This window comes from Bradysia coprophila (genome assembly GCF_014529535.1).
Source record: "Bradysia coprophila strain Holo2 chromosome X unlocalized genomic scaffold, BU_Bcop_v1 contig_20, whole genome shotgun sequence".
In the NCBI taxonomy this organism is placed as follows: domain Eukaryota; kingdom Metazoa; phylum Arthropoda; class Insecta; order Diptera; family Sciaridae; genus Bradysia; species Bradysia coprophila.
The window spans coordinates 161,667-174,919 of record NW_023503307.1 but is presented as its reverse complement, the minus strand read 5'-3'; the positions used below and the strand labels follow the sequence as shown (position 1 = coordinate 174,919).

At 34.9% G+C, this 13,253-nt stretch overlaps 2 protein-coding genes across 9 annotated transcripts in view; one reads left to right on the top strand and one right to left on the bottom strand.

Moving 5' to 3' along the window:
- Positions 1-21: 21 nt before the first annotated feature.
- Positions 22-898, bottom strand: LOC119068689 (ATP synthase-coupling factor 6, mitochondrial). The gene is made up of 3 exons (XM_037172376.1): positions 737-898; positions 373-524; positions 22-303 (listed from the first exon to the last, which is right to left on the bottom strand). Exons 2-3 carry the CDS (start codon positions 522-524, stop codon positions 126-128), a joined length of 330 nt encoding a protein of 109 aa, XP_037028271.1. The 5' UTR covers positions 737-898; the 3' UTR covers positions 22-125.
- An 844-nt stretch (positions 899-1,742) lies between these two features.
- LOC119068687 (ETS-like protein pointed) overlaps positions 1,743-13,253 on the top strand; it is a 112,885-nt gene continuing 101,374 nt past the window's right edge. For 2 of the 8 annotated variants that reach the window (XM_037172371.1, XM_037172370.1), the window contains exon 1: positions 6,915-7,720. Coding sequence is in view for 3 of the 8 variants with exons in the window: in XM_037172366.1 (XP_037028261.1) it covers positions 1,887-1,933; positions 1,991-2,266; positions 3,942-3,967 (349 nt within the window). In the remaining 5 variants the exon portion in view is untranslated. Of the gene's footprint in view, positions 1,934-1,990; positions 2,290-3,941; positions 3,968-6,912; positions 7,721-13,253 lie in introns of those variants that run through there. The other 6 variants (XM_037172366.1, XM_037172369.1, XM_037172367.1 and 3 more) reach the window with 6 other exon arrangements.

The window sequence follows — 13,253 nt, the reverse complement described above, 5'->3', positions numbered from 1 at the left end:
TCAATAAAAAGAATTTGTAAATTATTTTCACCTTTTTATGGAATTAAGAGCTAGCCATCTTTATTCAATTTCTCATTTTTCGGTTAAATGTTTCTCTTATAATTCGGTTACTCCTCTCACACACTTCACTTCTTCTTCTCATCGGATTGATTAATTGGATCCAAAACTGGGTCTTCGAACTTGAAATCGGGAAATTTGGTCATATCAACACCAGCACCGCCACCGTACTGCTTAGCAACCCGTTCCAATTCGCTTTTCAATTCGGTCTGCGATTGAGGAGTTGGGTCAACGAAACCGCCATCCCTGCGACGAACGAACAAAAATATGATTGTTAAACGGAACGAACTTTGCAGTTGCCGCAAAATATCTTACTTCGACTTTGATTTGTATTCACGAACTTTGTCGAGGAAAAGTTGTTGGATTGGATCGCTAACTTTTTGCATAGCTGGTACTGCTACACCGAATCCACGACGTGCTTGGAAAGCAACGCTTTGAACGCCGAACAGCAGAGTTTTGGTTAACATCTGAAAACAGAAATATTTGGCTGGTTTGATTTTCAGGTGGAATGGTTTTTTCGTCCGTATTTTGTTCGCGAATGATAGGTATTAACCTCAGATTGGTTATGTAATATATTTGATTGTTGACTAAAGTGGAAAGTCGGAATTGTTTCGTTATGACGATGTGTTTTACTGATCAAACATTTAGACAATTTACGGCGAGTAGCAATTCTTTTTACCTTTTCAAACTCTTCACAAACGGATACAAAAAGTGTGATTTTGCAAGGAGGAAAAAATATCTTCACCAATCAGACATAAAAATTTCGGAAATGTCACATTAGCAGAGCTCTGTCAGTGCTGCCATATCGAAATATTTTTTATCGAAAAAGGTCGTTCAAATTTTCGAAAACATTTTTTGTGATTCGGTTAAAAAAGCGAGGGACCCGATACCGGTGAGAGGGAATGAGCGAGGTTCTCTTTACTTATTCGATTATGCCATTGCGATCGACCCCATGTTAGCAATAATTTTGTGTCGTAAAGTTCGTCAGTATGACATTCCGCGATTTTTCGACATTTATTACATATTTTTTATGTCGAAAGTCTACGATATCGCCATACTGACGAACTTTACGAACCATAACAGTTTACCACTGTTGTTTATAGAGAAATCTTGATTTGGTGAAAAAAAGGTTTGTTCCAAGGCCATATGAATCGTCACATTTCATCCACAGAACCATAACCTCAATAATATCAACTGTATACTTTGGGGAGGTCACGCAGATGCAGATACGCGGGTTTCACACCACGTTTCATACAAAAAATTCACCACGCCATACAAATTCAGTTTTATAAGCCTTGAATAATATTTCTGTGTAAATCGCGTAGGCGACGTTGCTCGATTTGTATGAAATATCACGTAAGCGACGTTGATGTGGATGAAATTGTCATTGTTCGGGTTGTCAAAGTTCGTGTTTACAGTTACTTGGAACAAACCTATACTAGTCAGTAGATAAAGTACATACAAGAAAGTTCAACTTGACAAAACGAAATTCATTATTGCCAGAAGGCGATGACACTTCTAGACGCTCATATGCCCGCAACCTCAAACAAAAGAAACTGGTCAATAGATCTGTTCCAAGGCCATACAAATTGTCAAATTTCACCCATAGAGACATAACCTCGTCAATATTTGTATGAAAACCGAGCTCTGTCACTACTGTGGACGGCAGCCATGATCTATTTGGTGATAACAGTCAAAACAAACCGCTTTAAGTGAATCCGTTGAAGTTTCTGAAACGCCGAAATACACGGACAAAATAAACCGTCAAAAGCGCAGTGTGCCGTTGTTTCCAACATCTAGAGACAACAAAAACATAATATCAACGTAAAATGAGTGTCACCGGTTCGTTTGAGATGAAAATGTTCCCCTCTTTTCCGTAAGCAATCGAATCATCGTTCAGATCATCGTCAGTATAAGTTCCTCAATTTACCAGCCGCGAATTCATTGCCGTTCGAAATGATGCAGGCGGATTTTACCTAGGTCAATATCTTGACAACGACTACGGGACGAATATTCATGTTCGCTGGTTACTGGAAGAAAACGGTGGTATATACACATTGGATTTATACGGTTTCCACGATGAGATCATCGATAAAAAGTACATTTTGAAGGCGGTATCGTTGAAACAGGTTGGACAAGATAAATATGAACTTGCGAATGATGAACGGAAGCGAATCGAAGATATTTTGAACAGATCCCGGTCGATGAAAGAAACCCTTTCAATTTCTAAAGGTACTTCCTGTCAATTCCTTTTAATTGCTCTTAATTCCTTTTATTTCTTTAATCGATCCTCCGCGCAAAAGTCCATCGACTTTATACACAAAACGTTCCTCCGCACAAAAGTCCATGCTTCATACGCAAAAAAAAAACAATTCGCTCCTCCGCGCAAAAGTCCATCGACTTTATACACAAAACGTTCCTCCGCACAAAAGTCCATGCTTCAAGCTTCATACATACAAAAAAGTAACATTCTCCGCACAAAAGTCCATGCTTTTTTTTTTTATTCAAATTTTTTTTTATTGATAGACAATTCTAATTTATAATATTTCAAAAATTTTATAAAATTCGTCAGTTGACTCATCCGATGTTTTTGATGTGTTCAAAATTGAGGATGCATTGCCTCGTTGAATTTCCACCGAAATTCGTTGTAAAAAATAATCTTTTGCTCTTGGATCACCCGTTGCAATTTTTAAATGTTTTCCAATTATATTGAAAAATTTCTTGGTATCAGGTCCCATTGTACCAAATGTTTCGAATGAGACTGGTGTAAAATAATAATTCTTCTTAAGCTCAGTGTAATGATTGTGTTTCCTCCGTTCAGCTTGTTCAGCTACAAAACCGGGAGTCTTCGACGATGATATTACATACGAAGGAGCTACAGTGTCTCCGATTGTTGCATCCCATGCTTCATGCTTCATACACAAAATGTTGCAAAAGCCCATCGTCCATAAAATGTTACACGCAATTATTGTGCGTTGTGTTCTTCCGTGTATATATTATGGCCGATGGAAATTTATGGTCGATGGGCTTTTGCAACATTTTGTGTATGAAGCATGGACTTTTGCGAGGAGAATGTTCCTTTTTTGTGTGTATGAAGCATGGACTTTTGTGCGGAGAATGTTACTTTTTTGTGTGCATGAAGCATGGACTTTTGTGCGGAGGAGCGAATTGTTTTTTTTGCGTATGAAGCATGGACTTTTCCGCGGAGGATATAATTGTGTGTGAGAAAAGTCTATATAAGCCGGTTGCAATATGAAAATGAAACATACTTCATTTGACAGTTTCGAAAATTTCGTCATGAAAAATAGGACCAAAACACGTTTTCAATGTCTCGTTTATTTTGAGCATTAGGCTTTTGAAAAGTTGATGGAATAGATGATATTGTCGGTGATGCATTTTTTTGTAAATTTGGTTTGAAACTGGAGCATTTCGCATCGGCAATGCCTCAGCCTAACATTCCCCCGACGAATATTCACTTGTTTGTTGCGGCTCAAACTCTTCCGTATCTGACTCACAAGAATCCTCTGAAGAAGAATCCTTCAGTGTGCATATTTTGAACATAAAAGGACGTTGGACCTGTTCTAAAATGGAACTGATCAACACTGTACACTGTTATTTATTGTGCGGGAGCTTTTAAAATTAAAACAAAAAGGAAATAATGTGGTTTTGCATTCGCTGGTCCTTCTTTCCGATAATCACACTTATCAGCATTTACTCTCATTTACTTTCAATTCCACATATTTCCAGTCAATTCCTATCAATTCCGATCAATTCCTGCCAATTCAGATCAATTCCGGTCAGTTCCATCAATTCCAATTATTTACCGGATACTCCGGCAATTCCTTTGAGGGTGTGTAGTCAATTTCCCGAGTCGGTTACCCCTCAGAAACCGATGACAATCCAGATGGACGTGAGTACATTATTCACTTTGTTGTTGTCTCTCTTTTCTCTCTTTCAGTGAAGTTTTAGGTATTGAGTGAGTGGATTAATTATTTAAAGAACTCTTATTCTTCACTTATTCCTCACTTCCATTTTAGTTTGGTCAATTCAAAATGATTTTCATAATTCTTCAAAAAGTTGCAAATTGAGCTTTCTGAATTTTTCTGTGACCATTTCTATGAACAAAAGATTAATTCTTAACCGAATGAAAAGGAACATAATCGTACTGATTTATGCGATTTTTGGTTTGGTATGCAATTATGTATTCAACGTCGAGTATCTCCTTTACTCCGTAACGAACTTTGAACACAATTTTTATTCCCTTGACTGTAAGTCAGGGTCTTATGCCGGAAATACCCTAAAATGTTTGTATGAAAGGTTGTTTGATATGTTATGAAAAACGGAATTGTTTGTCACAATATTTTGCTTGTAAACACGATAACTTGGTTAATTATCAACCAATTACTAATTTTATTTTTTTTAATCGACGCAGAATTGAATTCCTGAGGTTAAGTTCGAAGATGGACTATGTGGGATTAAGGATCTGGAAGTTATTCCAGAAAAACAGTATTTTCCACTGTTGGAAATTCAATGAATAGAAAAAGATTACTTTGATCAACGCACTTCAAGCAAAAGTGCTATTAATGACAGCTGCCAAATAGAGTACTTTTTGTATGCAGTTTTATCCCCACTCTTTTTAGAGTGTAAAATTTTGTATGGAGCATTGTCAAGTTTCAGTATACCCTATTTAGAGTACCACTTTTGCTTGAAGTGCGTTGCTTTGATGGAATTTGATTTTGTCGGTTAGTTATATCCAGTTATCACGGTGATAGTCACAGTCAGCTATCACGGTGATAGTCAGCTATTTTCTTCATGATTAAAGGTTTTGTGAATGTAGTAAGTACCGGGGGCTTCCTTTTCGTACATAAGTGTAAGGGAAGAACGTCTGCAGTACTATTTTATATTGTCCCAAAGTGAAAGAGTTCCCTAATCGTTCCACATTCGCATCTTTTACTTTTGATTAGCGTTAACAATAATACTATGAAACTGAATAATAGACAACTTATACAAGTGGGAAGTTTGCGGGCGGAGCGAAAATAGAAAGTACTCTATTTTACATGAAAACTTGTTTACAGTGTTTTGCTGTCAAGATTCAGTACCCTACAGTGACTTCTTTTCAGAAACAGTTTCAAGAAATTCACGAAATTTAAAGAAAATTGGGAAAAAGAAGGCCCTGGTACCCTAGTAAGAGTACCACTTATGCTTGAATTGCGTTGCTATGAAGCACCAAGCACAACAATGTCTCGGCAAAAAATATGTCACTAAGTTCTATTAGAGTTGGGAGCATTTGTTGGTGACGTGGGTGCCTCACCTCGCCCTTCCAATAATCCCAAGACTGATTTCCAATGTCACATATTAATGAAATTCGCTAAAATATGGAGTTAAATTTTGCACCGTGTGCACCTTCATTTTCATTGCAAATATTATGCGTGTGTCTAGCAACAATTCTGAAATTAAAAATCTGGATTTTCATTTGTTAAATAAATTTTTATTAGAAAGAACTACCAACCGCAACATCTCCGAAATCAGAAAATATGTTGCATTTTCACTTTTATGTTAGGGTTACCTTCAATTTGAACCTTCCAAGGTGTCTGGCGGCTGAGATATACACTATGCTTACCTTTGTTTGCATCATAAGGCAAAAAATTAAAGTCATAGATCCAATATTTTTCATATCTGGTATGGAGAGATCACAATTTTTACTTATAAGTTGATGTAGAACCTGTGGTTTAAAAGGCAACCACACACCTCCATACATTTTGTATGGCTAAGTTACCTATAATATCAAAGTTTTGCTTCAACTTATAAGTGAAAATCGTAATTTCCATTGCCGGAATGCACTGGTTCATATAAGATTTGGTATTATAAGTAGATAGTGGAATGAGAGTTAAGTTTGTGAGCAGTGCTGAAACTAATTATTAAATGCACTGGCTCACGAATGAATTAAATTTCCAACAATTATTTTGTGGCTAAAAGCTCGTATTTTTGTAAGTAACACCTCCTAACATCCTATCTCCATCTATACTAATTTATATCATTCACAAATCGTATGTTGTTTACGTCGATTACGTATACGTAAAACGAAATACTCAATGCTTTGAATCAAACTTAGGTTACAAAGTACCTAATTATGGAAGTAAGAAAATGATGATATGAAGACGAAAACAACAGTCAGCAGGATCGTACAATTTAATTTTTTTTTTTGTTACAATGTTGGCAGTCTTAAGGCTTAGTCTGACCACTAAAGTTACTATTTCATAATAAAGTTCGTACTCTGTGCTACAGAAAGAATATAATCTGCGTTTATTGTCACAATTTATAGTTTCATGATATGCGACTTTAGCCGGCGTATATTTAAGTGTGAAGGTTCGACTGCAATAATACAGAAACCAAGCAAGAAAGCGACTCATGTGGTAGTGTTAGGACGATATTTCATAAGGTTGATGTAAATAATAAAAAGAAAAGTTTTGCTTTATTCTCATCCATATTCGAACCTTAATCTCACGTCTCTCATTCGTTTCGGGAAAAAAGGTTCTTTTCAATAATTTGACTAGCAGACTTATAATCTACAAATTTCAAATTATTAAGTCTAACCCAAATGCAACAATCCACCTCATTCAAATTCGATCGTCTTAAAAACATTTTAGCAACCATACGTTCTGGTTAGCTCGTAACAGACATGTGTGTAGGTGTAGGTGTATTGTATGCTTTCGAACTTCACAAACACTTGTCGATATAACCAGACCGATACCGAGCGTATACGTACACAAAATTTTGCCTTAATGGTATACGATCAGTCAATTTCATTCATAAAACTAGTCGCCCCTTCCACTTTCAATTCATAAGTATCTGCTCAGTTACACATCGTAAGCCGATGAATTATATCACTGTGTTGTGCCTTGCTGTTGTTGATTTTTTTTTGGAAAAAGATTTTTTTTTCTGAATTTTAAAATTTTTATTTGAAAAGATTGTTGGTTGTCAGACAGTCTTTGATATTAACAATTTTTTTTGTTGTTTAATGTTCTTTTATTATTGAAAGTTTGTGTGCCTTGTGTGTGGAATAAATACAATTTGTTTTCTGTGTTGCGGGACTTTATCAACGTCTTTTCGATAGCAGAGAATGTATGCTTCTACGAGAGACAATTAGAAAACGACGGTTGTTTTGATAGATGTGATTTTGCAATCTTATTATTGAAAAAAAAAAAACAAAGACAAAACCAAGCTAAAAATTGTCTAAAAGTTTACTGAAAACAAAATAATTGAGAAAAACCCAACAAATGCAAATTAAGTTCAAATCAGAACAAAAGTGATTACAGCGTCAAGAAATTAAAAAATTTTGTTTACACAGTTTAAGTGCGATAAACACATGGTGGGTGTTCAATATATCAATTTTTTTTTTTAACTGTTATTAGCAGAGGAAATATTTAATTTTTTTTTGTTACCATCTAAAAGGCATTTTGATACAGAGTAATATTGTTGAAGTTGAAAGGAAACGAGATTAAGTACATAGCCGCGCAAGTGAATTAAATACCCAGAACGGATTTCATTTTAATCAATAACTTTGTATACTCAACATTCGTCACAAAAAAAAAATCTAAGCCAAAATTGTAACAAATTAACGATTTTTGGAAGAGGACACTATTTAACACACACATTACCGGTGGTATGTTTTTCTAACCCCTTTCAATTATAAGAATTTTCTGTTTTATTTTTTGTGTTTTGTTATTTATTTGCTTTGAAGAAAAATGTGTTCTTTTCCTTCGTGTAATTTTTGTTGTGGAGTTATATTTTTGAGAGAGAGAGAGATGAAGAAAAAAAAACATTTTGTTTGTTTATTAATGCAGTCGTCTTAATTTTATTCATCTCCATGCCTTCTCGATACCATATGAATCATAAATGAAAATGAATGAATGAAATTTTTATAAAACACTATGTTCGTGTTTATTTTCGTTTTTGTGTATAGAATTTTTGTTAGTTTGCCTTTTGTGTGGTGTTTTTTAGGTTTTAGGTTTTTTGTTTTGTGAGAGTGTGTTTCATTCTATGTGTTGTCTGTTGCCTTTTTCTTCTTCTTCTTCTTTCCATCTGACATTTATTGTTGAATGTCTTCGTTTTTTCGGCTCGGAATAATAAATATTAGTGAATATAACGAAAATGTATTCTCTTTAAGTTTTATACCATAAATTTTCAGTCGATACTATCTACATGATTGTCTATAGGTATTGATATTTGGTGCACAGAAATTGTCTAAATATTTTCACTATAAAATTACCTTTGGTTGATCATTTACACACACGCACTCCCTTTCTACACAGTTTTGATCTTAAATGAAATTACGGTCCATCTTCATTAAGTTTAAGTTTGTTCTCATTGAAATAGATCGTAGGTTATATGCATTGTTAAAAGTCCTGCCTCAATATGGCGCAGATAATTGTTCGGGTACACCGGTTTCAACTGGTCCGATACGAAATAATTTACCAGATCTCAAACGTATAGTCAGTAATAGACTGTTATGAACAGAGCAAGAAAACCGAAGACTAGTTTTTATAACTTGCCTTGGGGTACTTGTCAAAGTATTGCTTCTCTTTCAACGTGGTGCAAACGAATAACCTGAACTTGACCAATACATTGAGCTTCATGCACAACTAGCTGACTCCTGGCGGAGCCGACTCACTTGTTAACCTATGTTAATCTTGACCTTCGGTTTCATATTTTTAAGTAAAATATCAAACAGACAAATCTGGGTAATCCTGGCCAAACGCTACTTGATCAACAGGTTTGCGGTGATTTTTTGCACCTGAAAAGGTTCAGGTAACCAGTTTCAGATTATGGAAAATCCCGACCAAATATGAAAAATCCAGGATATTAAGAATTTGCATTCGTCGACTAATCGAAATATATTCCGGATGTCCGAATGGTTGGTATTATTTAACAATTGTTACATGATTTACTCAGAGTGGCTCCAGCTGTCGAATCACATTAACAAGTGGTCATCGGATCACTTTTAACCTGTTACAGACGGCTGTCATCTGTTATCGACAACGACAGCAATAATAAACGACAAGCTATACCTAATGAGGTCTTATATAGCACATTGCATGTTCAAAACAAATGAAGTAAAAGATTTCTGAAATCAATATATGAGAATCTTCGATCAAATGAAGTAATAGATCAGATGTAAAACTTTTAATTATCTTGCCGTCTGTAACAGGTTAATCTTCATGTAAATTGGTGAACGATTCACTCTTAACACATTGCAAGAGCGCTGCAAATGTTTTGATTAAGAAGCAAGCTCAATTTACAGTTACTGCAAACATTCTGAAATATTTTTTGAACGCAAAAGATGTAATCTCATTTAAACATTTCACTCTATTTAGATGAACTAGTTTTTTTCCGGTAAATAGTTGAAAAATGCGGATAAATTATAACCGAAACTCATTAACATTCATAACCCATCCCATAGCAGGTAAAATGTTTACCATGGGCCATTGATAAGGAAAAATAATTTCTAATCAGTTCAGCAGTATTCATTTCTTTTATACTTCCAAATCACCCGAAATGTACTATTGTACATCTCAGGTAACATACACACTGCTGGAAAATAATACAGTGCACAATACACCCGTCGCAGTATTCTTGCATTTGTATTGGCTCCATTTTTATGTCCATAATATTTCATTTCGTATAATAACTGAACGGCAAACAAAATTGTGTTTTTGGAAAAGTTAAAAATAGTACCTGCAAGTCGCTTGAATATTCGTAACGTTCTTCTTACAACTCCCAGAGCCAAGCACATTTAATGCAACAATGTTCAGCAAACAACATTATGAAGTGCATCGTATAAATCTTTAGTGCTGAAAAAAAACGTAAATTTAAAACCCATAAAATGAGAAAATGTTTAGTGTGTGCACTTGAGGTCTGTGTTGAGAGAAAGGTTTCTCCTATTGAAATAATATTTTCCCTTCTGAAATACTTCTATTTTGTCTATTCAGTCGAAACCGAAAAAAAACATGGTTGCAATTGCAATACTGAAGTTGCGTGGAAATTATTGCGTAACTGTCAATGGTACAGACGATTTCATCTCAGACCTCTGCTTGAAACGACATAAAGACTTGACTGCAAATTAGTTGGAATTAAAAGATCTGCCTCTCAACGATACTTTATGCCTCTTTATGAGCTTACAAAATTCATTGAACACTACAGATGAACGTACTTCGAATGAATTAGCCTTTCACATCACCATTATAATTTTCTAATCCTTTGACCTAAAGGCATTTTCAACAGATTTGCAAGATCTACAATTCAATTTGCGAGGAAAGACTTGATTAACCAAACATTTGACTGATCAGTGAATTGGTATCGGGGAATCAGGCACACGGTGCCAAAAGAACACACTTTTAAACCAAGTCAAAGGTGAACTCATGCACGCAAGTTTTTTTGCTGCAATGCTTTATAGCCATGTCATCGACTTAATGACTCCTTTTACAAAATGTTAGTATCGAAAAATCGTGTGCGAGTTCACCTTTTACGTAGTTGAAAAATGCGTTGTTTTAACAACGTGTACCAAATTATCCCACGCCCACACGCAAAAAAAAAAGTCGTACGGATAAAACGTACATTTCGACGATGAGACCAATGGTTGAGTTATCAGTACAATGTACGAATAAAACGTATATTGGAAATTTCGCTTTTTTTTTTAATTTTTCTAGAAATAATGTTACTATATTTCGTCCTTTGCCCACTTTACAGATGTGAGATCGATTACTTTATATAAAACAAAGTGCTGGGTTTCTCAAACGCGAATGAAAAAAAAAAAAAAACATTGTCACTGGCGTGACTGGGGACCTCTCGATCTTGAGTCAGTGACTTTCGCACTGAGCTAACTAGTTGTTGAGTTACGAACAGTTTACTTTGAAGAGTTCTTTTGTTTGTCATTTCCTTTTAAACATAGTAGAAAAAGGATGTAGTTTAGACGCAGTAAACTGTTCTCATCATAAGAATGCAATTTTGGTGGGTTTCGTTTTGTTTCTTTCGTTTTATTTGTTCCACGCGTGTTCCACCACATAGAAGTAGCGTTTGCCTTTACGCTTCTTCAATTCCACACGTTTGTGAGTGAAACGACACTCTTTACGCTTCTTTTGTTGACAACATGTGGAACGCTGTGGAACAATTAAAATTGTAGAATGCTAACCAATTGCAAACTTAAATTGAGTTGAGTTTAGCAACATTCAGGCAAATATTTTCTGATGATTAAACATTAAATTTCAGGCTCCCAAAAGAAGTCGAGTTTTCAAACTTTAAAAAATAATTATTATTGATAATTTATGAAATTTTCGCCACATGTTCCTTTAAAAATATAATGTACAGTTCATCTAGAACACATGATCATAGGATTCTCGGTAGATTTGTACATTTTATTATGCAATTGTAGCTATAGATCTGTTCCAAGGCCATACGAATTGTCAAATTTCATCCATAGACAACAGAACCTAAACAATTGCTCATGAAAAATGAGCTGTCACTATATATACGGGGCCTTAAAATTTCAGCGAAAAGCCAAGGTTATGTCGTCTATGGATGAAATCGTCGTGGTTCGGGTTGTCAAAGTTCGCGTTTACAGTTATTTGGAACAAACCTATTGAGCTAGAAAATCTGAGTACTTTTAAGCCAATATAATGACTGGTGAGACCGAATCCAAATATGTATTCTTGTTCTGAAATTTTCGAGTAAGTTAGAGTTGTTAAGGTCGGATGTTGTTGCAGTAATTATATTTTTTTAGGCTCCAAGAGATTGAAGGTTTTAATCAAAAATAGATCCGATTTTTTAGCCGCAACGCATCCATTTGTCAAGTCGGAATTCAATCATCACTTTTTTTAGATGTCGGATTTGGGCTTGTTGATTGGCAATGGAAACTCCGAATCCGATCAGAAACTTGTGAAAGTATAATGGTCTCATCAAAGGCCAGAGTTCAAAATTAAATACGCGTGATAAAATTAAATAATAGAATTCCATTTCCTACGCATTATAAGAACCTCTTTTTCTTGGATGAACTCTCATGGTTCTATTGGCAAGAAATTGATTTTCCGCGGTAATATTAAAATGAACGTTAAAATCGCGTTACATCTTTACGTCGAATTTTTTTAAAACATTGGTCGTTTCAAAGCAATCCAACAGCTTAGAAACCAAACGAGCAATACGACAATACAACAATTAATTGAAATGAATATTTAAATCGAATTGTTCTTTTAAATAATTTGTGAAACAATTCAGATATAACTTTTGACATCAACACCAAACATAATATTATTGTACGTCTTACATGTACACCATCCTACGTCTTAAACGTAAATCATGCTACGGCTAAAACGTACATTTCGACGATGAGACCAATGGTTGAGTTATCAGTACATTTAACGTATTATCTGTACATTTTTCGTTTTATGCGTACATCACTACGTCTAGTACGTAGAATGTACGTCTAAAATGTAGATTTTGTACGTCTTGAACGTACATCCGAAATTTCCTTTTTTTGCGTGCAGTGAATTTGATGATAAACATTGATTAATTTACTCTGATTGATTGTGATTAGCAACTAATTTACGAGGATTAACATAGCTTATCACTTGATTAACATTTGGTTAATCATATTAGTCATCTAAGTGGTTTCTTCCTTGAAGATTTGTAAAGAACTCTCTGCTACATTTTTAAATCTTTCGTGTGGAGTTTCAGTGAATTATTCTAAAGCAGTTGATGACTGTATCCGTCTTAAATGAGAGATGGACGTTAAACCAACCCAAACTTGTTTATGCTCTCAAAAATTTTACATTTTCCCCATAAACTTTTTCGACCTTTCATTGGAGGACTTCTAACTTTAAACTTGATAGCTTGTATAGCTTGATGGTGTATATAGATGTCTGTATCACACTGCCAAAGTAAGCAATAACATCACAATGCGTATTAGTACGAAAGTGAAATCAATTGTTTGAAACGAAGCTATAGAGAATAGAACATGCTAAACCACCAAAATTAAAATGTAATTTCTTCCGAGCCTCATTCTTTATGAGACGTTCACTTGAAGTGAATCAGTTCTATAGATTTACCATAGATTTTGCTGTATTCTCCTGAGTTATATACGAAATAGCAGACTACAAATTCGACGAAGTAAATTTTTGTGTTTCTTATTAGCAATGATTCACTAC